The following is a 23,754-nucleotide window of genomic DNA, read 5'->3' on the forward strand; positions in this document are numbered from 1 at the left end:
ACACTGCCACCTAGGCAGAGTACAGTGGCTTGATCTCGGCTCACTGCAACCTCTGCCTCCTGGGTGCAAGTGATTCTCCTGCCTCAGCCTCCTGAGTAGCTGGGACTACAGGTGTATGCCACTACGCCTGGCTAATTTTTGTATTTTTTTTTCAGTAGAGATAGTTTTGCCACCTTGGCCAGGCTGTTCTCAAACTCCTTACCTCAAGTGATTTGCCCACCTCATTAATCTGCTTTCTAATGGGCTCCTGTCTTGTGTTATTTTGTTTGTTTTTAACTACATAGTTCATTCCTTGGAAGAAGCTGTACCATCGATACCTGATGAATGAAGAGCAAGCTGTCAGCAAAGTGGATGGCATCCTGTCTAACTGTGGCATAGAAAAAGAGTCAGACTTGTGTGTGCTGAACCTCATACGGTGAGCTTCGTCTCTGCTCTAGGGAAGGTGTCTTTGAATTCTTCCCTGTACATCAGTGCTTATGGTCACCCTGCTCATGGCCTCGCCTGTGAATGTCTTACAGATACGCAGCCACCACTAAATGCTCCCCAAGCGTGGATCCTGAGAGGGTGCTGTGGAGTCTGAGGGACCATCCCCTCCTCCCCGAGGCCAGGGCATGCATGCGGCAACACCTCCCTGACCTCTACGCCGCTGCTGGGGTACGTCTGGAGGCTGTGGGAGAAGGCAGCACCTTATTTCACTGGAAGAAAGTGTACTGGTGATTCAGTTCAATTGAGGATGACTTTACATTTGTTTTTAATGTCTTTATTTAATCTCTGAATGCTTTGAAACATTCATGTTGTCATTGTTTCAATTATAAAATGCCATAAACTATAGATTCTTAGTTTTAGAGGAAATTAAAAAAAAAACATTTAGTCTGATTTCCCATTTGGTTGAGGAATCCTCTCTGAAATATTTCTCAAAAGTGGTCATCTGGCCTCTGAACACTTTTAATAATAGGGTTTCTTTACAAGACAGCCCACCCCATTATTGATAACTTGGCTTATTTGAAAGGGACAGAAAAATTCAGGGTCCTGCTATAGTCACACAGTGAGGTAATGAGAAGCTGGAAACAACCCTCAGTCTCCTTGACTCTTAGAGCCGGTGCTCCTCATCCAGTGCAGGGGTTCCCCAATTTCATCTTCGAAGCTACGTGCAGCCTCTGCCTGTGTTCTGCTGGCCACAGAAGGCTGGGAACCCAGGCCACTGCATCTCTCTTTCTGTTGAACAAGATGATTGTCGATGGTGGTGGAGCGGGTCTTCTTTCACAGGATGGTTGTAGTGAGAAGGGATGGGACGTTCCTTTCTTGGAATGCGTTCTTTAACAGAGCTGCGTAGTAACTTAAGAATGGTACAGGCCAGGTGTGGTGGCTCATACTGTTATCCCAGCACTTTGGGAGGCCAAGGTGGGCAGATCACCTGAGGTCAGGAGTTCGAGACCAGCCTGGCCAACACGGTGAAACGCTGTCTCTCTTAAAAGGACAAAAATTAGCCAAGCATGATGGCATGTACCTGTAGTCCTGGCTACTCTGGAGGCTGAGACAGGAACATTGCTTGAACCTGTCAGGCAGAGGTTGCAGTGAGCTGAGATTGCGCCACTGCACTCCAGCCTTTGTGACAGAGTGAGACTTTGTCTCAAAAAAAAAAAAAAAAAGAAAAGAAAATTAAGATCTCTGTCCACTATTGATTGTTTCTGTGTAAGTGAACATTTACGGAGACTGCTAATTAGAACATGCTGTCTTCACAAAATAAACTTTCTATAATTTCGTATTTATTTAACTTAGCATGAACAGTTATTACTAATAATAACTAGCAAGTTAGTACCGCAATGCTGGAGAATTGCCAGACTTTATTTCCCCCACAGCCTGCATGCGGCCTTCTGTGTCTGCATCTCTCGTGCCTCTTGGGTGGGTGCCCTCTGCTGGCTGTTTTGCCCTGGCTCTGCCAAGCACTTGTGGGCCAGAGACCCCTGGTGGCCTGGAGAGTGGGGTGGGAAGATGACAGGGAGCTCATGTTTTTAGACTATCCCTCTATCCAACGTTCTATGTTAGATACTCATCCTGTTAATTAATTTAAAATCTCCAATTTGAAAGTGACGAGAAGGGTCCAGGGCAAAAGGAAGGACTCCCCTGTTTCCCAAATACCACTTCCTAGAGTTTGGATTCAGTCCAGACAGTCTAGCTAGCAGGTGGACCCCTGGCTTGGGTTTCCTGGCTCCTTCCTGCTGTGATTTGTATTAACCATGGCCTGTGTTTGGGCTGTCCCTCCCTCCCTGTGCACCTGGCTCCCAGGGTGTCAACGTCTGGGCTCTGGTGGCGGCCGTGGTGCTCCTCTCCAGCAGCGTGAATGATATCCAGCGGCTGCTCTTCTGTCTCCGGAGACCCAGCTCCACAGTGACCATGCCAGATGTCACCGAGACCCTGTACTGCATAGCCGTGCTTCTCTACGCCATGAGGGAGAAGGGGATTAACATCAGCAATAGGTAATGCCATGGGAGGAAGGGAGGGGCTGCTGGGATAATGGGAGAGTCCAGACATGGCAGCAGATCCAGCTCTGTCACTTAGCAGTGTTAGCACCCGGCAGGCCGTGGAACTCACCCTTCTCCACCTCATGAGTTTGATGTGGAAAGGAAGGTGAGAGTGCCTCATGAACATGTAGTGCTGGGCGGCTGTGCGGGGCCACCAAGGCCGATTTTACCATCACGGATCCTGCAGCCTTAGGGGGAGCCCCTCGCTAAGAGAATCCCTCCCTATTCACCGTTATCCTCTCCTAGGATAACGTTAGGCTCTGCTTCCTACGTTTTCCATTTGTGGGATGGAAAAGACTCGTCCACCTTATCCTCCATGTGGAGGAGGCATTCGTGTGTGAGCTGCTGATTCACAGGGTCCCTGATGGTGGCCCTCAGAAGGGTGGGGAGTGCTTGGTGGGTCGTGTGCATTTGCATGTCTGATAGTTGTCCACGAGCCGGCCCACTGTGACAAAGAGGAGATTCCTGATCTAGTTAGGGCTTCAACACAGGAATTTCAAGGGACACAATTCAGTCCATGGCAGTATGTATGTTGATTTTTGTTGCGTTTCTATATTTCTTCCTGTTTTTTTTTCCTGGGAGATAATAGAATCACATCAGAAATGTTGGATTATTAAAGGTATTTGTTGCGTTCAAAAGGTCAAGGCTTCGAGATGGGCTTTTCTTGCTCTGGGGATGGGGAGCAGTGCTCTTGACTGTGGGGGAGGCCAGGGGGTGAGCTTGGATTGATTCACCTCCTGGCCTCCCCCACAGTTGAGGGGAGACTTGGAGAGGCTTTGGAATGGCATGTGCCAGATGAGTCTGACAATGTCCTGTGCTGATTGAACTTTGTCATCTTTGGTCCCTCTTGGTGACTTGGAGGCTGCTGTTTTCTGGTCCTTGATAATCAGATTTTGTTATCCATAGTGGAGTCCCTTTTCTTGGGACCTTAAAAGACAGAATGTGTTTATGCTTATAAAGCAATGTCACGTCATAAAAAGCCACCAAGGCTCAGAAAGAGGCTGGTATTTTTATCCGCAGGTGTAGTAAGTATCATTCAAACAAGAATCTCATAGCTAGGAGCTGCGTTTCCCTTTGCTGTCCACTGGTCCTTAAAGCTTTTCTGGTCATTTGTCTCTTAAAGTCAGAGCTGGTGCTCTCCTTCTTTGAAGAGCTTGTCCTGGTCTCTTTCTCCTCTTGGTGATGTACATAGAAACTGTACCTTTCCCAGGACTGTGCTATCTGAGAATAATTTTGCCAGCCATAGATATATTTGAATCCTTTTCTTTCTTTTTTTTTTTTTTCCCCCATAAAATGATGGTAGATATTTTCTTTTTAGAAATGGGGAGGAGTTTAAATCCATCTGAGGAAAAATAAGATACAGATTGTGACTTGAATTTGAAACTTTCTAAATCTACTTTTTTTTCTGTTAGGATTCACTACAACATTTTCTATTGCCTATATCTTCAGGAGAATTCCTGCACTCAGGCTACAGAAGTTAAAGAGGAGCCATCTGTCTGGCCAGGGTATGTGCATATGTCAGTCGGTGTGGGTTTTGTCTTCTGTTCTTGACTCTTCCCCATACTTAGGGAGGGAGATGTTTTGTTTCACTTTAGCAACGTCATTGAGGCATAATGTGCATTGTGTAAAATTCACCCGTCGTAAGAGTGTAGTTCAGTGATTTTCAGGAAATTGCCTGAGCCGTGCGTCAGCATCATAATCTAGCTTTAGAACGTTTTTATTCCTTTAAGGGAAAGGCCTTGTTTTGGTCAATTTTTGTTTATCCAGTTTGTCTGTTTGGTTTCTGGACAGTGTATCCCCTGGGTTTTTCATGTCTTTCTGTTTTTCTCATTTCTCTTCTGTAATGATTACAGCAAGAAAACCATCCAGCTTACACATGAGCAACAGCTGATTCTGAATCATAAGATGGAACCTCTCCAGGTGGTAAAAATTATGGCCTTTGCAGGTAAGGGAGCTCACATCAGGTTCACAATGTCGTTGTTTTTTGCCTTTTCTCCCTGTATCCCCTTCCCACTACCCACCAGGGCATCTTTGCTCTGATCTGTCATCCAACTAATAATTCGATAACAGATCAAATAGTCAGTCTCAAAAGCAATTGGCCAAGGAATACTTGCTTCTCCAGACCACTCCAGTGAACATCCGCAGTAGCATTCCTGTTCAGACGGATAGTTCACTTCAGTTGTTTGTGGGGTAGATGCCACGGGGATTGAGCCCAGCATTGTGATGTGTGCTCAGGCACTGATTGCTTCTGGAGAGGGAGGTCCTGTTAATCCCCAGCCCAGTCCTGTTAATCCCCAGTTTTGTAGGGTGATGTCTAGAGGGCCTGCCTTAGATTTGATTTTAACCTATATTCATAAATCTTCAATTATCCTGCCTCAGTCAGCCACGCCGATCTACTTATAGCCTCCTAAAGTACTTGGTTATTCTTTCGTCACAGCCTTTGCTCGTGCTATTTGCTGTTTTTTTCTACCTATAATCTCTTCCAGCTCCTTTTGTGGCTGAATACCCTGCTAACAACAACAACAACAACAATATATTAAATGTCTGTAGTGTACATGGCATGGTGCTGATCCTAATAGTATTCCATAAGGTTGCTTAGTTATTTTATAGATGAAGAAATTGAAGCACAGAGAGCCTTGCCCCAGGTTGAATAAGTGTATACGTGGTAGAGGTGGAATTCAAAGCTGGACCTGTCTCTTTGCGGAGACATGCCTTTCCCCCCCCCAACCCTCCCCTCCTGCCCCGGAGGGTCATTTTTGCCCTCGGAAAATTTTGCCCTCTAAGTGATACCCTACCTCTAAGTAATACCCACTTATTTCTGAGAAGCAAACTGAAGCCCATGAGGTCAAGGGGGTCCGTCTGTCCTTTGCTCCTCAGCTGGAGCCTACCCGAGCTGAGATCGCAGCCCACCTTCATCCGGCTTTAAATCTGTCGCTTTTTTTGTGGCACAACTTTTATCAGCACTGAAAAGCCTGTCACTATCTTGCTCTCAAGACAGAGGCATGATAAGCCTGGAGAAGGCCTGATGGGGGATCCCTGGGCATGTCTTGTCTGGTCAGAGGGTCACCTCCTTTCCTCCTGGCTTCCCCAGGCACTGGGAAGACCTCAACCCTGGTCAAGTATGCAGAGAAGTGGTCTCAGAGCAGGTTTCTATACGTGACATTCAACAAGAGCATCGCAAAGCAGGCTGAACGCGTCTTCCCCAGCAACGTCATCTGCAAAACCTTCCATTCCATGGCCTACGGGCACATAGGGCGGAAGTGAGTACTGCTGTCACTAGTGGCGCCGTTGATGCGGTCTTACTGTATTTCCCGTGACGGTGACATGTGAGCTTACAGCACAGTGACCCTGAGAAAGCATAGTGCGGTTATCTCTACCTATAGGCAGGACATGTAAATACAGGTTTAGCCATTTGTACTTTTCTCCCGTAGCAACATACTGTATGCATAGAAAGCTGTCTGGCTGAGAGGGGTGTTCTCATGGAACTGAGGCACAGAAAGTCAAAATGACTTGTTTAAAGGTCAGAGTCTCACAAATCCTGATCAGTTTTAGGCTTTCCTTGGAAGGGAGTGAGGAAGACTAGGCCGAGGTACACTTGCCCCAGCTGTCCTGGATGTAGAGCTTTCTGAGTGTCCCTCCGGGACCTCCTGGAGCCCAGCTTCATGGTGGAATAAATAGCAGTGTCTGCCATGAGCATGTCCCTCTCCTGGGTTGGTACCTGTGAGTCCTGAAAGCTGTTTCCAGTCAGACATGGACCATGTAGAACTTTCTTGCTTTAAAACGATTGATCTCACCTGTGCGTGACACTTGAAGCCACCTCCTTGTGACGTTAGAGTGGAGGGGACGTTAAATACCATAGAACCAGGAGAGCCACATGCTATTTATTTGGGATGGGTATTACAGGTACCAGTCGAAGAAGAAGTTGAATCTGTTCAAGTTAACACCCTTCATGGTCAACTCCGTCCTTGCCGAAGGGAAAGGTGGATTCATAAGAGCCAAGCTCGTGTGTAAGACTCTAGAAAACTTCTTTGCCTCGGCTGATGAAGAGCTGACCATTGATCACGTGCCTATCTGGTGTAAGAACAGCCAAGGACAGAGAGTCATGGTTGAGCAGAGTGAAAAACTGGTGAGTGTCTAAGAGTCTAAAGTGTCAGGGGTCTGTGGCCGGGGGAAACAGGGAGTGCGATCCAGTATTATTTCTTCTTTGATTTCTTCACAACTGTTCGTAGGAGGTTGAAGGTGGGAGGGTGAGGCCATAGGCCCATGGTGATGGCTGTGAATTGTTGGGTATTTTCTCCTGTGGAGGACACCTGTGACCATCACACTTAAGCCTCAGAGTAGTCCTCCCACTTAACAGAGAAGACAGACGTGGAACAACCCACCTCAGTTTGTAAGAGCTTGTCACTCGGGCTCCTGGACCTCAAATCTGATCTCATCTGAAGACTGAGAATCTCTCTTCTGATTTTCTTGGTTATTAGTTCTATGGAATAGATTTTGCTAGTGGGAAAGTCTGTTTCTTATTTTTACCAAGTCTTTTCAATCATTTGCCATTGTTTTTATGAATTAAGAATCAGTCATAAATCTAGAAAAACAATTTGGCCTTTTCTGGTTCACCTAACTGTTGTGACCTCTGCCTTATCGTGGGCCTGGCATCATGGCCCAGCTGCTTCCTGTCTCAGTGCTGGAGACCCTGTTGGCATGAAGAGGCTGTCAAGGAGCCCCAGGAGGTTAGGGAGGTACCTGCAGACCCCTTTCTGTGATGACGCCCTGGCTACATTGCTATAGAGCAATGTAGGAATTGAAAGTGTGACTGCAGGGTGCTGCCTTTGCCAGGGTCTTAAACTCTGGGTTACCATATGCCTTACTTCCTAGAATGGTGTCCTTGAAGCAAGCCGCCTCTGGGATAACATGCGAAAGCTGGGGGAGTGCACAGAAGAGGCGTACCAGATGACTCATGACGGTAGGTGGCTGCCGGCTAGCGGGGACTGGCAAGTGGAACCACTTTTCTTGCATTACAATTCCTGCCTCTCTCCTATTTTTAGGCTACTTGAAACTCTGGCAGCTGAGCAAGCCTTTGCTGGCCTCTTTTGACGCCATCTTTGTGGATGAGGCCCAGGACTGCACACCAGGTGATACACTGTTCAGGACATCAGTAGTCTCAAATACGTAGAAACAGTGCCGTGATTATGTAAGACAACACCTACGTGAACTAAGTTGATTATTCTTATTTGTGATAAAGAAGAGGATCTTCTTAATTCGCCTTAGGATTTCAAGCTGCCCCTTCCCCTCACCCAAGCCGATTTCTCTGTCACCATAGGTTTTGCTTAGGTTGTTCTTAACATGTTGGCCAAGTGTAGATCAGCAGATGATAGGAACCTAGACTCATGCTCAGTGGGAAGAGATTGTCCACTGAGAGGGGGAAGCTTGTGTTGTATGTTTCTCAAGTGGCTAAGAGAGAACAGTGTTATGAGTCTGACTTTGTAGGTCAATTTCGAGTGCTATATTAGAGAAGACAATTTGCCTCATTTTAGATTTGCCTGTGTTGTTTCCTTACATTCCAACCGTTCATCCAGGGCGAAACAGCTGCATTCCTAGGACCAGAAACTTTCTTTGTCCATTATAAAATGGCTGATTTGATGGAGTGTGCCTGTCCTGCAGGAAAAGGCGACTCCGAAGTCCAGTGTGCCCTGACGTAGCTTCGTGGAAGTGTTTTTGTCCTTTTCTTTTTGTGGCCTGGGGTGGAGACCTCAAAAGTTTCTCACTTTTCCTCTCGTTGGTTACAGCTATTATGAACATAGTTCTGTCTCAGCCATGTGGGAAAATCTTTGTAGGGGACCCGCACCAGCAGATCTATACCTTCCGGGGTGCAGTCAACGCCCTGTTCACAGTGCCCCACACCCACGTCTTCTATCTCACGCAGGTAAGCGCGCTCTCTGCCTTGGAGGCCCTGGGCCCAAGTGGGCAGGCATTGCATCTTCTTCCCAGTGTCTTATGTGCTAGGCCATGTGCAAGGTGGTATGCCAGGCTCACCAGATCTAGCAAATCCTTGCTTCTAAGCAGTGGTTCTCAAAGTGTGGTTCTCAGGGGTCCACCAAGTCAGACTGTTTTCTTTTTTTTTTTTTTGAGACGGAGTTTCACTCTTGTTACCCAGGCTGGAGTGCAATGGCGCGATCTCGGCTCACCGCAACCTCCACCTCCTGGGTTCAGGCAATTCTCCTGCCTCAACCTCCTCAGTAGCTGGGATTACAGGCACGCGCCACCATGCCCAGCTAATGTTTTTTTTGTATTTTTAGTAGAGACGGGGTTTCACCATGTTGACCAGGATGGTCTCGATCTCCTGACCTCGTGATCCACCCGCCTCGGCCTCCCAAAGTGCTGGGATTACAGGCTTGAGCCACCGCGCCCGGCTCAGACTGTTTTCATAAGAGGTGTTTGCATGGCTGTCGTCTGAGGAAGAGCTGTTGCGGCTGAACTGTGAACTGATGGCTCCTGCTGCCTTGTACACAACGTACTAACACACTGAGAACAGTTGTTAGACCAGTGCTGGTTGTTCAGACTTGCGTATTTGGCACTTTTTCAAAGACAAGTGAAACAGGCTGCGACTTCAGGGAAAATAACTGACAGTGTTTGTTGTTAAAGATAACATCTTTGTTTTCAAGTGAAATTAAAATTTTGGCAAACTCCCATAATGAACGCGATAACTCACAGCGTCCTTGATTGTGCAAAAAGGTTATTATGCCCTCCTTCCTTTCCAATCACATGTCTGTGTGAGGCTGAATTTTCTTCCTGGGTGTCAGCCAGGATACCATATCACAGCAGACCACGCAGATGTGAACACAGGAAGCCGGCTGTCTTCTGTGATGCCAGGCATTGAAGAGATTTGCAAAAATGTAGCACGGTGCCATTCTTCTTGCTGAATTTCTTTTTGTTCTGGGAAATATGTTTCAAAAAATATGTTCCATATGTTGTCATATAAGAGGTTTTTAGTTGGGCATGGTGGCTCCTGCCTGTAATCCCAGCACTTTGGGAGGCTGAGGTGAGGAGATCACTTGAAGTCAGGAGTTCAAGACCAGCCTGGCCAACATGGCAGAACCCCGCTTTTACTAAAAATACAAAAATTAGCCAGGCGTGGTGGCTCACACCCAGCTACTCAGGAGGCTGAGGCAGGAAAATCTCTTGAACCTGGGAGGTGGTGATTGTGGTGAGCCGAGATCGTGCCACTGCACTCCAGCCTGGGCAACAAAGTGAGATTCTGTCTTAAAAAAAAAACACAAAACATTTTTAATAGTTTTTAAAAACTGAATTAAAGTTTCTTATATGGTAAAGAGATAGATGGATAGAGCTCACGTAAATAAAAGCTCTTTGGAGGCTTTTTAAGTGTGATTTTTAAGTGTGACGCACCCTGAGACCACAAGTTTGAGAACCACTGCTTTTAAGAAATTCATTTCTAATTAGAAGAGATGTGTGACTTGGATGAAAGTATAAACTGCTGTGTTTCACGATGTGACTGAAAGTCCTGTAGGTGCCTCTGACTCTTCCGTTGAGTTCCTGCCTGCTGTGGTGATTAGGGTGGCATCAGTGCTGAGCTGTTTTCTTCTTTTAACAGACAATATTTTTTAGAACAGTTTCAGATTTACAGAAGAATCGAGAAGAGAGTTCCCATATATCCTACACTCAGTCTCCCGTTGCTAACATCATCTTATATTAATGCAGAACACTTGTCACGATAATGAACCAACATTGATATACTATTATAGACTGAAGTCCATGGTTCATTTGCATTTCCTTAGTTCTGAAATAATGTCTTTTGCTACTTCAGGATCCCATCCAGGATCCCACATTACATGTAGCCATGTGTCATTTGGCTCTCTTGGCTGTGACAGTTTCTCAGACTTTCCCCATTTATGATGACCTTGACAGTTTTGAGTAGTACCAGTCAGACATGGGTAGGTTGCCCCTGTGCTGGATTTTGTCTAATGTTTTTTCTCATGGTTAGGCTAGAGTTCTGGGTTCTGGGAGGAAGACCACAGAGGTAAAGAGCCATTTTCATCCATGCTGTCACCATGGCTCATGACGATGTTGACCTTGATCAGCTTGATGGCTGATGTAGTGTTTGTCAGGTTTCTCCACTGTAGAATTCCTCTTTTTTTCATCCTTTCCGTACTGGATGCTTTGGAAGGAAGTCCCTATATGCCTTCCATCCTCAAGGAGTAAATGGTGCGGAATCTTCATAAATTATTTGGAATTCTTCTGCAAAGGAGATTTGTTTCTTCTTTCCCATCTATTTAAATATTCCATCGTTTATCTACCTTAATGTGAACTCATGGATATTTATTTTATAATTTCGCTGATGGTTCACTCTCGGTAGTTTTATAGCAACAAAGTAGTGTTTGTTGAAAGTCTAGTTTTCATTTGACTGTTACTGGTATTCACCAAAGCGCCTGAACTTGTGTGTGCATGGAACCAGGCCATATACACTCCGAGTGTGGGGAAGAATGCTATCTTACCAGCCTGAGGGGGTGAAGAAAGTAAGGTCTTGGGCTGAGTTTTGAAGGTTAGGAAGTGATTTTGATGGATGAAAAAGACTTATAGGCAGTCAGAAAAAGCGTGAACTGAGGCGGGACAGCATAGGAAATGCATGGGTGGTTGTGCTACTGCCATGGCTGGTTGGTGCAGGGCAGTGGTTTTTTTTTTTTTTTTTTTTTTTTTTTTTTTTTTTTTTTTTTTTTTTTTTTTTTTTTTTTTTTTTTGAGACAGAGTCTCACTCTGTCACCCAGGCTGGAGTGCAGTGGTGCGATCTCGGCTCACTGCAACCTCCACCACCCGGGTTCAAGCAGTTCTCCTGCCTCAGCTTCCTGAGTAGCTAGGATTACAGGCACGTGCCACTGTGCCCAGCTAATTTTTTTGTAATTTTTAGTAGAGATGGGGTTTCGCCGTCTTGGTCAGGCTGGTCTTGAAATCCTGACCTCGTGATCCACCTGTTTTGGCCTCCCAAAGGGCCGGGATTACAGGCCTGAGCCACCAAGCCCAACCTAGGGCAGTGGTTTTAAAGTTACTGTTGAGTGGGATCTCAAAGGCGGGGGGAGAAGCCCTCCTTACCCTGTCTTAATCTTTTGTATGATTTAGACTTCACTAGATTTGATTTGGAGAAAAGGGGAGATTTGCTTGAAAGAAAAGTTTACTACTGGTATTGAGAATAATGGAACATAAAGACTGTCGGGTTGTGAAGCGCTTTGAAAGTGAGCCTGTGAAGTTCTGCTTCCAGGCCGGGGTGTTGGGAATAACTCATTGGTCTGGCCCGGCCAGGCTGTGGTGGCAGCAGTGGAAATGCACAGACACACTGCAGGGCAGACTACTGACTCCCTCTGTCTTGTTGTTTTCCAGAGTTTTCGGTTTGGTGTGGAAATAGCTTATGTGGGAGCTACTATCTTGGATGTTTGCAAGAGAGTCAGGAAAAAGACTTTGGTTGGAGGAAACCATCAGAGTAAGGCCTTTAGTTACTCTTCTCTTGTGTTACAAAAGTTTCCCTCTTTATTTCGATTTTCCATAGAGTTTGTGCTCTCTCCCTAAAGGTGGCATTAGAGGTGATGTAAAGGGGCAAGTGGCCTTGTTGTCCCGGACCAACGCCAATGTGTTTGATGAGGCCGTACGGGTGACGGAAGGGGAAGTCCCTTCGAGGATACATTTGATTGGGGTAAGAGTACATTTCTGTTGACCACTTCATGCACAGAAAGGCTGCAGATGAACATACCCAATGAAAACGTTCACTTTCTTTGGGATTATCATGCAAGAGAGCATTTGGGATTTTGACTCTTCACTGGGCTACACTGTGACTGGTCTCTAACCCTGGCGATTCTGATTATGCCAGTGAAACATTCCTGGAAAGGCAGACTCTAGAAGGGCTGGGGACCTTGGTTTCTACTCTTCAAACAATGAATGCCCTTCTTCCCTTGACAATGCCAGTGAGGCCGTGGGCTACTGGAAGCTTTTCTGGTTGTGTGTTGTCATTAGTGTGAGAGCAGCTGAACTGACAACATGTGGAGTACACATCTCAACTCTAGTTCTGACTGGTCACTAACCGTGTGTGGCTTGGGGCAAGTCACAACTTCTGTGTGCCTCATTCTCTCCATCTCTGAGATAAAATAATGCCTTGCCTTACCTGTTTCACAGGGAGTTAGGAGGATTTAGTGGCATGTTTACAGCATTTTCAACCCTGAAGCAAAGTTATATGACCAAAAAATACTCATTCATTTATGGAAAAAGATTTTCAAGAGCCTACTATGCATTAGGCACTCAAATATAGTAGTGAATCATAATCAAAGGGTGTTTTAAGTTTGTTATTTATAAAGACTATATGACGATGGTATAGAAATTTTGGAACCTAAAAGAGAACACATAATCCCAGTGTTTCGTATAATAATTCTTATTTTTGCTGTTTTTGTCTTTGTCCTTATAGATGTGTATTTTTGCGTAATTGCAATTATAGCATCCATAAAAATGGATGCTTTTTTTTACTCAACACATAGGCATACTTTCTTTCATTGCTACTGTAATGACCATATAATATTTGGTCTAGTAGATGTAACATAATTTAACCATAGTCACTGTTGTAAGAGAATAGTGTTTTTGGAATATAATCCACAGTGGCATGATATAAAGTAAGTGGTTCTCTTCACCTCTCTTAAAATCCACTTGTTACCTGTACCATATGTCATTACATGTGATCACACATCTCGTTGTGGGTTATAATGTCAACTGTGTTATTTTGCCCGCTGTTTTATGTGAGTGTTTTACGTGTCCCTCCCTAAAAGATGACAAGCCCTTGGAGTGTGGGTCCTGGTTGTGTCTGTCTTCTGTGCAGGGCCTGGTGCTGTGTGAGTGCTGGAGCCCAGCCAGTGCTCAGCAGATGCTCTTGGTAGATCTGGGCTAAACAGGGCAGTCAGGCTGTCTCCTCCAGGAGCTGACCTGTTAAAATGTAGAATAATCTGGACCTAGAGACATTCTGTAGTTTTTTTTTTTTTTTGAGACAGAGTCTCACTCTGTCACCCAGGCTGGAGTGCAATGGCGCAATCTTGGCTCACTGCAACCTCTGCCTCCCGGTTCAAGAGATTCTCATGCCTCAGCCTTCCAACTAGCTGGGACTATAGGCATCTGCCACCATACCTGGCTAATTTTTGTATTTTTGGTAGAGAAAGGGTTTCACCATGTTGGCTAGGCTGGTCTCGAACTCGTGGCCTCAAGTGATCTACCTGCCTCAGCCTCCCAAAGTGCTGGGATTACAGGTGTGAGCCACTGCAGTAGCCTGAAGTTCTTTTCTCACAAGAAACAGTGGTAAGTATGCATGCCCAGCACTTTGTATTCAGGTGCCATTTGGATTCCTTGCAATCATCTCACGTTCCTGGAAGGCACTTAAATTGGCCTTTTATTGATGAGAAAGCAGTGTGCAGCTATAGGTCTTGCCCGTTTTGAAAGCATAGGAAGAGTTTGAGGTAGCAGCCGTAGCTGAGAATGTGATTGCTGTGAGTGCCAAGGCCCCATGGCAGTCTTGTGCTTACTGCTTCGTGAAGTTTCCTGCTTGCCGCCCGTGCTTTGGGTGGAACTCAAGATTCATTTCCAAGAAATCATCTCATTTCAAAATCCCATCCCTGCATTTGCTTTATTTTGTTTTGTTAAAGCAACAACAAACAAAACAAAACAAAAAACAACAAAAAACCAAAAATCCCACCAAAAAACTTTTTCAGGGGATTAAATCATTTGGATTGGACAGAATCATTGATATTTGGATCCTTCTTCAGCCAGAGGAAGAACGGAGGAAACGTGAGTACCCGCCTGGCCTTGGTGTGTTGGAAGGAAGCACCCAAGTGACAGGGATGAGAAAGAAGCAGGCCTGGTCTGAGTCAGGGCCTCGTTTCCCTCCAGAGAAGGGCGAGCTAGTGTTGCTCTTTTCCCATGATGAGTGAGGTACCTCAGGCCTCCTGTTTTCATAGGTACTGACAGATTTTTCCAGATGCTTTTCGCAGGAGCCTCAGTCTCTTTTCTGACACTGGTCCTGTAGACTGTCTTCCCCTGCATCTTTCTGTCTGCCTGGGCAACTTTATACGTTCACTTCCACATGGGCCCCAAGTGGTAACGCTGAGCATTCTATAGCGCTTTTCTTTTCCTGTTGGCTGCGCTATTGCAAATCCCTGTGAAGTAGGTGAGGATCTTGAGCCTAGGGTTTTGCTCCTCAGTCGGAGACGGAGAGGCTACCACACTGCACCGACTTGCCCAGGGACACACAGCGAGTTAGTGATGCAGTCAGGCCTGGAACCTGTGTCTCCCCACTTCAGACCGTCCGCTCTCATGTGGCAGGTTAGGAACTTGCAGTACCTGCCACCATCTGTGAGTGTAGCTTGTGTCACATTAACTTGTGCGTGTATTCTCCTTAGAAAACCTCGTCATTAAAGACAGATTTATCAGAAGATGGGTGCACAAAGAAGGTTTTAGTGGCTTCAAGAGGTATGTGACCGCTGCTGAGGACAAGGAGCTTGAAGCCAAGATCGCAGTAGTTGAAAAGTATAACATCAGGATTCCAGAGCTGGTGCAAAGGATAGAAAAATGTCATATAGAAGATTTGGACTTTGCAGGTAAGGGAAGCAGTTGGTTTTTACCTTTCCCCAAGAGGAGGAACAGGTGGTCTTCTACTGTTTCTTTTTTTGTTTTTTTTAGACAGAGTCTTGCTCTATTGCCCAGGCCGGAGTGCAGTGGCATGATTTTGGCTCACTGCAATCTCTGTCTCCTGGATTCAAGCAGTTATCCTCCCTCAGCCTCCCAAGTAGCTGGGACTACAGGCGTACGCCACCATGCCCAGCTAGTTTTTGTATTTTTGGTAGAGACTGAGTCTCGCCATGTTGGCCAGCCTGGTCTTGAACTCCCGACCTCAGGTAGTCTGCCCACGTTGGCCTCCCAGAGTGCTGGGATTACAGGTGTGAGCCACTGCACCTGGCCTCTTCTGCTGTTTTTACCCTGCATGAAATATCCATGAGCAAGAATGGCTTTATAGGTTAAAGGAAAGGGAGCAGGGCCCTGGTTCTTCTTTAGGGGCTAGTCCTGGCTCTGCCACGTGTAATATCGGGCAAGCCATGCAGCCCTCTTGAGGGTTCTATCCCTTATGTGTTAGATACAGAGGGTGAGTAGAGCTGCTCTGGCTTTTGGGATGTGGTTCTAAGAGGTACTAACTCTCCTGCAACTAATCTTTAACTTTTCCCCTTATCTTTTTTTTCTTTCTATTCCCGACCGTTGTTTCCTCTTTCCCTCTTTTCCCGCAAAACTGCACATAGGCAGGAAACATTAGAGTTCAGAGTCAAGTGGGAAGCATATAAAGCATATACGTTTTTGTCATCTCGCTTCTTTCTCTTTGAAGCCCCACCTAACACGTGCTGTATTTTTATCCTAGAGTACATTCTGGGCACTGTGCACAAAGCCAAAGGCCTGGAGTTTGACACTGTGCATGTTTTGGATGATTTTGTGAAAGTGCCTTGTGCCCGGCATAACCTGGCCCAGCTTCCCCACTTCAGAGTTGGTAAGGACACGGGCCGGGAGGTGCTGAGTGCTGTCGAAGTGAGCAGTGACTAGAATGCTTCCTTTTCACTGCCAGGTGTTTGTTGGATGGTGTCGCCTGCGGGTAGGGCACTTCTGGAAAAAAAAAAAACCCACAAAACACCTCCTAGTCCTAAACTTTGGATTCTTGTACTGTGTTATTTTTTAAAAAAACAAAACTTCCCCAAGGTGTACCCCTCTGGGGGCTGCGTGTGGGATGGTGATGGTTACGATGGCCCTGTAAACCGCAGCCCTCTGAGCCCTGCACTGCTCTGAGCTCTGGTTTTCACCATCAGATTTTGAGTCTCCAGCCTCATGAAAGCTGTAAAACATAGTTGACCTGCTTACCATGGCATTTTTTTTCCTTTAATTAATTCCTTTTCTTTCTTTCTTTCTTTTTTTTTTTTGAGATGGATTCTTACTCTGTCTCTCAGGCTGGAGTGCAGTGGTGCGATCTCGGCTCACTGCAGACTCTGCCTCCTGGGTTCAAGTGATTCTTCCTGCTTTGGCCGCCTCAGGTAACTGGGACTACAGGCATGTGTCACCACGCCTGGCTAATTTGTGTATTTTTAGGAGTGACGGGGTTTCACCACGTTGGCCAGGATGGTCTCAATTTCCTGACTTCGTGATCCACCCACCTCGGCCTCCCAAAGTGCTGGGATTACAGCTATGAGCTACTGCACCCAGGCATTCCTCTTCTTTTTATTAAAGAGATAAGAAAATCACAAAAGGAGAAATAGTAAGCATTCTTTATCTTTTTTTTTTTTTTTTGTACAAATGAGAGTCTCACTATGTTGCTCAGGCTGGTCTCAAACTCCTGGGCTCAAGCCATCCTCCTATCTCAGCCTTCCAAAGTGTTGGGATTGTAGGTGTGAGCCACCACAGCCATTTGTCTGCTTTGTTGTTGTTATTATTTTTGAGATGAAGTCTCACTCTGTCACCCAGGCTGGGGTGCAGTGATGTGATCTCAGCGCACTACAACCTCTACCTCCCAGGTTCAAGCAATTCTGTCACCTCAGCCTCCTGAGTAGCTGGGACTACAGGTGTGTGCCACCACGCTGAGCTAATTTTTGTATTTTTAGTAGAGATGGGGTTTCACCATGTTGGCCAGGCTGGTCTCAAACTCCTGACCTCAGGTCATCCACCTGCCTTGGCCTCCCAAAGTGTTGGGGTTACAGGCATGAGCTACCATGCCTGGCCTTGTCTGCTTTGTAATAAATTTGCACTCAAGGCTGGTTATTGAACTCAGCATCAGTGCTATTGCTTTGGTTTTAAATCTTAGAATAAAACGGTTTGAAATTTCCCTACAAACAAAGCTGTCTGTTAACTGTGGATTGGAAATTTGGGGCCTAGCACACGTTGGCCTGCTGAAAATGGAAACCACAGCGTTCCTGACGCTGGCAAACATAGGAGATGGATTAGAGTGGAGAGAGGGAGGGAAGCGGAGACGTTTACTCTAGTACCACCTTTTCCCCCTTTGGGTTTACATGTTTACAAACTTAATTTTTGGGGTGACATGTAATTTACATGCTACACAACCCACCCATCCAAAGTGTGCAATTCAGCGGCTTTTTGCATGTCCTTGGGTCTGCTGCTCTTTGTTGAGTTCCTGCCATTGTGTGGTAAATTGGAGATGAGAAATGAGAGGTGGGGGTGGGCAGCACAGACATACAGCACACAGCACACCTGTGTGTCTTCCTTGTCCTGTGACAGTGTCTGGCGTTTTCAGACGGGACTCTGGCAATCCAGAGACAGTGTAAGGAAAGAGAGACGAACAGACTGGGTCCAGCTCCCAGGCTCTTGATTAGCCGTGGCCTTGTTTGTAGGATTGACCTAACCTCTCTAAGCCTTGGTTTCCCTGCCTGTCTCATGGGCTTGTTGTGAGAGCAGGCATAATGACCATAAACAGACATCTGGCACATTGTGGGTGTCGAATAACCAATTAACACATTCTCAGGATTTACGTAGCAGGACTAAATAAAACCCAGTATTTTGTGCCACTAGTCTGCTGGGGTTTGGTTTGTTTTTGGAACTGGCATTTGTAGGAAAATTTTGTATTTACAGCCAACAAATCTTGAGTGGTTTTCTGGGGGGAATGGGTGGGGGATAGTAAACATTTAGATGAGACATAAGGTTTTGTAACACAGGCTTTTTAGTTAATTTTTTTTCCCCTTTCTTTAGAGTCATTTTCTGAGGATGAATGGAATTTGCTGTATGTTGCAGTAACTCGTGCCAAGAAGCGTCTCATCATGACCAAATCATTGGAAAACATTTTGACTTTGGCTGGGGTAAGAGGAACCGGCAGCATGAGCTAACTTGATGCCATTTGAATGTTACTTAGTCTGCATGAGGGGCCGACCTGGAGCCTTTAGAGGCCTTTGGATTGGAATTCTGGGTTGGAAGAGAGGCGCTCTTGAGTGTGCAAAGGCCAAGGACCAGTATAAGAAGTGTTCTAACCAAGGGAACAAAAATGGGGTTCTTTTCTAAGTCTTTTCCTAATTTAGTTTAAAAAGATCTGTTCAAGATAGCAGCAGACCGGGTGTGGTGGCTCATACCTGTAATCCCAGCACTTTGGGAGGCTGAGGCAGACAGATCACTTGAGGTCAGGGGTTTGAGACCAGCCTGACCAACATGGTGAAACCGCATCTCTAACTAAAAATACAAAAAGTAGCCAGGTGTGGTGGCACACATCTGTAATTCCAGCAACTTGGGAGGCTGAGGCAAGAGAATCACATGAACCTGGGAGGCAGAGGTTGCAGATAGCTGAGATGGTGTCACTGCATTCCTGCCTGGGAGACAGAGTGAGACTCTTTCTCCAAAAATAAAACCAGCATTGTTCATGTATTTCTTAATTTCTTCCTTACTCAATTAGTGCTTTTTTTTTTTTTTTTGTCTGAGTCAGGGTCTCGCCCTGTTACCCAGGTTGGAGTTGAGTGGCACAATCGTAGCTCACTGCAACCTGGAACTCCTGGGCTAAAGTGATTATCCTACCTCAGCTTCCTGCATAACTGGGACTATAGGTGCATGCCACTGCACCTCACTAGTTTTTAAATTTTTTCTAGAGACGGGGTCTTGCTATATTTCCCAGCTGGTCTCGAACTCCTGGGCTAAAGCGATCCTCCTGCCTTGGCCTCCCAAAGTGCTGGAGGTATTGATGTGAGCCACCTCGCCTGGCCCCTATACTCAGTACTCTTAGGAAAAGAATGACCGGAAGGTTTTCTGCACCCTGACTGCCTCCCTCTCACTCTTTAGTCCCTTTTGAAATGGCATCTGCTGCTGCTACCAATAGACTTTCCAGCAGAACAAGGTGCCTGGCCTTTGTCACGGAGATGTGGAAAAGTAAGCTGGTCCCTCTCACTCTTTACCCTTCTCACAAACCCCGTTTTCACACTGTACTTATTTTTATCTCTTTTTCTGCCTAAACAGCTGTAGTATAAACCATTTAGTCTTTTTCAACCCTGTCAGAAACTGGAACAGAAACTTGAGCTAATAGTTCCCACTTAGTCCATCTTTCTCTGAGCCCAAGATATTTAAGCCTGAAACCTGAAACTGAAGTGTGAAAGTTAATATACAGCTAGTGCTCGACTTACTACCACGATTGGGACCGGCAGACCGGTCGTAACACGATTTGGTTGTAAGTTGAGTAGGCTATATGTACAGTTGAAATGGTGCACGCGGAGATGGTAGTGCTGCCGGAAGCTGGTCTGCACTGTCGTATGCCCAGCTGGGCAACATTTGCACTGCTAGATGCAGAGCAGTCGTGGCTAGCGACTGTGGTCATAAAGTCAAATGGTCGTAAGTTGCATAGGTCGTAAGTCGATCAATACCTGTACATACTCTTTCTTGCTTAGCTATCTTCAAAACAAAGATTGTGTATGGCAGGCGGGTTTATTCGCAGTGCCATATTGCCCTCCTCTTACAGGGTGAGGTATGCCAAACTGCCCCATGTGCTCTGGGTTGAACCACGGGGTGTGGGCAGGGTGGGCAGTCACCACTTTTTAGTAAATGATCTTCAGCTCTCGGAGGTAGTAGAACCCAGATACTCATAAGGAGTATTTATTTAAGGCCAAACACATGCCATGTACCTTTCTGGGCACTGAGGCATAACAGTGGGCAGGGGAAATTCCTGCCCTTATGGAGCCCATCCAGGTGAGGAGATGGATAAGAAACTGAACAAATAGGATTTCTCTTCACATTTTTAAGGAAGATAATATTGAAGCTTAAAAGGGAGAAGCTTTGCAAATAAATATTCTATATGACTCATCATGGGGCAAAAGCTTCTTGCATAGAACTGATTAGCTTGCATGTTTATCACACGTTTTCAGATCTCTTTTGTCATTTTTCTTCCAGTTCTCTCTTAGGTAGGTTGACTTGGCCATAAGAATGTTTCTAGAATTTGAAATCTGTTGCATTTTTCCCAAAGCAGCTTTTCAACTGGGCTTCACAGCTTAAGCATCAGAACTTAGAACTGAAGCCGTTTTTCTTTGGTTGCATATTTAGTGGCATATGGATCATCTGTAGATTTTTTTCTGTGAAGGGCCAGGTAGTAAAGATTTCAGGCTCTGCAGGTTGCATGATCTCAGTGGTGGCTACCCAGCCCCGCTGCTCTAGCGCAAGAGCCCCAGTACATTAGCGAACACATGTGGCTGTTTTCCAATAACAATTATTCAGAAAAACAGGCATTTTCTGCATGTGGCCCAGGTGTAGTTTGCTGACCTCTGGTTTAAAGTAAAATGTCTTTTAAAAATCTCTAAACCAGTACCTCCAGGAGTTAAGCAGAATAAATGTTTATGTACAAATAGTCTCTACTTATACATACATTTTTGAATAAACTGATTTATAAGAACTTTTTTTGACCCTCTGGTATGGTTTTCTCATAGAAGTAGTGTTACACAAGTGGTGAGGCCTGTAACAAAACCGCATTGTCAACTGGTAGAACTGTGTGGGGTGTTATAGAGCAGCAATACCATTTCACAGCATGGGCTACACAGGCTTTTTCGTTTTTGCTTAAAAAAATTTTGAGACATAAAAAGTAAAGAAAGCAACACATTGAACACGCATATACAAATCATCCCTGTATATCCACATCTCCAAAAAATATGTATTTTATTTTCTATACCATGCCATTTTCATATTTTATAAATATAATATGTGGCCTCTACTACCCAATCTATAATTAATACTTTTATGATTGTCTCAGAAATGCTTTTTTACAGTTGATTTGTTCAAGTCAGAGTCCAAACCAACATTTGGTTGTCTCTTAAGCGACTTAATAGAGGGCCGTGTGGGACTCCCTCCCCGCTTTTCCCATGCTGCTGTCTCATTGCAGAAACTGGGTCATTCATCCTACGGAGCATCCCCATTCTTGGGTTGCTTCCTGGCCTGGTTATGTAACTGGTTCCGCCATTGCCTGTGCTGGCTTTCTGGTAACTGGAGGTTAGCTATAGAGGCTTGATTAGATTCAAGCCTGAGTCTTTGGCAGGTGTGCCGCATGGGAGGCGGGAGAGGGCTTTGTGCCTTGCCTTATCACATAAGGAGGCTCACAGGAGCAGGTTAGTTTTTCCCTGTTAGTGATGCTGATTGCTCATCTGTTGAAGAGGCACAGCTAGGATATGCGTATTTTTGAAAAGAAAGAAAATACAATAATTCCAATCCCAGTTTTTAGATTATTGTTTTTCCAAGAGACAGGGTCTCACTCTGTCACCCAGGCTGGGGTGCAGTGATGTGATCTCAGCGCACTACAACCTCTACCTCCCAGGTTCAAGCAATTCTGTCACCTCAGCCTCCTGAGTAGCTGGGACTACAGGTGTGTGCCACCACGCTGAGCTAATTTTTGTATTTTTAGTAGAGATGGGGTTTCACCATGTTGGCCAGGCTGGTCTCAAACTCCTGACCTCAGGTCATCCACCTGCCTTGGCCTCCCAAAGTGTTGGGGTTACAGGCATGAGCTACCATGCCTGGCCTTGTCTGCTTTGTAATAAATTTGCACTCAAGGCTGGTTATTGAACTCAGCATCAGTGCTATTGCTTTGGTTTTAAATCTTAGAATAAAACGGTTTGAAATTTCCCTACAAACAAAGCTGTCTGTTAACTGTGGATTGGAAATTTGGGGCCTAGCACACGTTGGCCTGCTGAAAATGGAAACCACAGCGTTCCTGACGCTGGCAAACATAGGAGATGGATTAGAGTGGAGAGAGGGAGGGAAGCGGAGACGTTTACTCTAGTACCACCTTTTCCCCCTTTGGGTTTACATGTTTACAAACTTAATTTTTGGGGTGACATGTAATTTACATGCTACACAACCCACCCATCCAAAGTGTGCAATTCAGCGGCTTTTTGCATGTCCTTGGGTCTGCTGCTCTTTGTTGAGTTCCTGCCATTGTGTGGTAAATTGGAGATGAGAAATGAGAGGTGGGGGTGGGCAGCACAGACATACAGCACACAGCACACCTGTGTGTCTTCCTTGTCCTGTGACAGTGTCTGGCGTTTTCAGACGGGACTCTGGCAATCCAGAGACAGTGTAAGGAAAGAGAGACGAACAGACTGGGTCCAGCTCCCAGGCTCTTGATTAGCCGTGGCCTTGTTTGTAGGATTGACCTAACCTCTCTAAGCCTTGGTTTCCCTGCCTGTCTCATGGGCTTGTTGTGAGAGCAGGCATAATGACCATAAACAGACATCTGGCACATTGTGGGTGTCGAATAACCAATTAACACATTCTCAGGATTTACGTAGCAGGACTAAATAAAACCCAGTATTTTGTGCCACTAGTCTGCTGGGGTTTGGTTTGTTTTTGGAACTGGCATTTGTAGGAAAATTTTGTATTTACAGCCAACAAATCTTGAGTGGTTTTCTGGGGGGAATGGGTGGGGGATAGTAAACATTTAGATGAGACATAAGGTTTTGTAACACAGGCTTTTTAGTTAATTTTTTTTCCCCTTTCTTTAGAGTCATTTTCTGAGGATGAATGGAATTTGCTGTATGTTGCAGTAACTCGTGCCAAGAAGCGTCTCATCATGACCAAATCATTGGAAAACATTTTGACTTTGGCTGGGGTAAGAGGAACCGGCAGCATGAGCTAACTTGATGCCATTTGAATGTTACTTAGTCTGCATGAGGGGCCGACCTGGAGCCTTTAGAGGCCTTTGGATTGGAATTCTGGGTTGGAAGAGAGGCGCTCTTGAGTGTGCAAAGGCCAAGGACCAGTATAAGAAGTGTTCTAACCAAGGGAACAAAAATGGGGTTCTTTTCTAAGTCTTTTCCTAATTTAGTTTAAAAAGATCTGTTCAAGATAGCAGCAGACCGGGTGTGGTGGCTCATACCTGTAATCCCAGCACTTTGGGAGGCTGAGGCAGACAGATCACTTGAGGTCAGGGGTTTGAGACCAGCCTGACCAACATGGTGAAACCGCATCTCTAACTAAAAATACAAAAAGTAGCCAGGTGTGGTGGCACACATCTGTAATTCCAGCAACTTGGGAGGCTGAGGCAAGAGAATCACATGAACCTGGGAGGCAGAGGTTGCAGATAGCTGAGATGGTGTCACTGCATTCCTGCCTGGGAGACAGAGTGAGACTCTTTCTCCAAAAATAAAACCAGCATTGTTCATGTATTTCTTAATTTCTTCCTTACTCAATTAGTGCTTTTTTTTTTTTTTTT

General features: G+C 45.6%; 1 protein-coding gene across 4 annotated transcripts in view; it reads left to right on the plus strand.

Moving 5' to 3' along the window:
- Positions 1-23,754, plus strand: part of FBH1 (F-box DNA helicase 1) — a 52,055-nt gene that overhangs the window by 18,400 nt on the left and 9,901 nt on the right. For 3 of the 4 annotated variants that reach the window (XM_037732997.1, XM_017513176.2, XM_037732996.1), the window contains 17 exons: positions 285-415; positions 519-654; positions 2,287-2,477; positions 3,935-4,027; positions 4,376-4,467; positions 5,614-5,782; positions 6,426-6,648; positions 7,395-7,482; positions 7,565-7,651; positions 8,306-8,442; positions 11,907-12,006; positions 12,095-12,216; positions 14,264-14,339; positions 14,951-15,148; positions 15,958-16,083; positions 18,282-18,388; positions 21,430-21,570. In XM_037732997.1, coding sequence (XP_037588925.1) covers positions 285-415; positions 519-654; positions 2,287-2,477; positions 3,935-4,027; positions 4,376-4,467; positions 5,614-5,782; positions 6,426-6,648; positions 7,395-7,482; positions 7,565-7,651; positions 8,306-8,442; positions 11,907-12,006; positions 12,095-12,216; positions 14,264-14,339; positions 14,951-15,148; positions 15,958-16,083; positions 18,282-18,388; positions 21,430-21,555 — 2,202 coding nt within the window. In that variant the 3' untranslated portion in view covers positions 21,556-21,570. Of the gene's footprint in view, positions 1-284; positions 416-518; positions 655-2,286; positions 2,478-3,934; positions 4,028-4,375; positions 4,468-5,613; positions 5,783-6,425; positions 6,649-7,394; positions 7,483-7,564; positions 7,652-8,305; positions 8,443-11,906; positions 12,007-12,094; positions 12,217-14,263; positions 14,340-14,950; positions 15,149-15,957; positions 16,084-18,281; positions 18,389-21,429; positions 21,571-23,754 lie in introns of those variants that run through there. The other variant, XM_017513173.2, reaches the window with a different exon arrangement.

The sequence above is a fragment of the Cebus imitator genome, unplaced genomic scaffold (assembly GCF_001604975.1).
Source record: "Cebus imitator isolate Cc_AM_T3 unplaced genomic scaffold, Cebus_imitator-1.0 Scaffold487, whole genome shotgun sequence".
In the NCBI taxonomy this organism is placed as follows: domain Eukaryota; kingdom Metazoa; phylum Chordata; class Mammalia; order Primates; family Cebidae; genus Cebus; species Cebus imitator.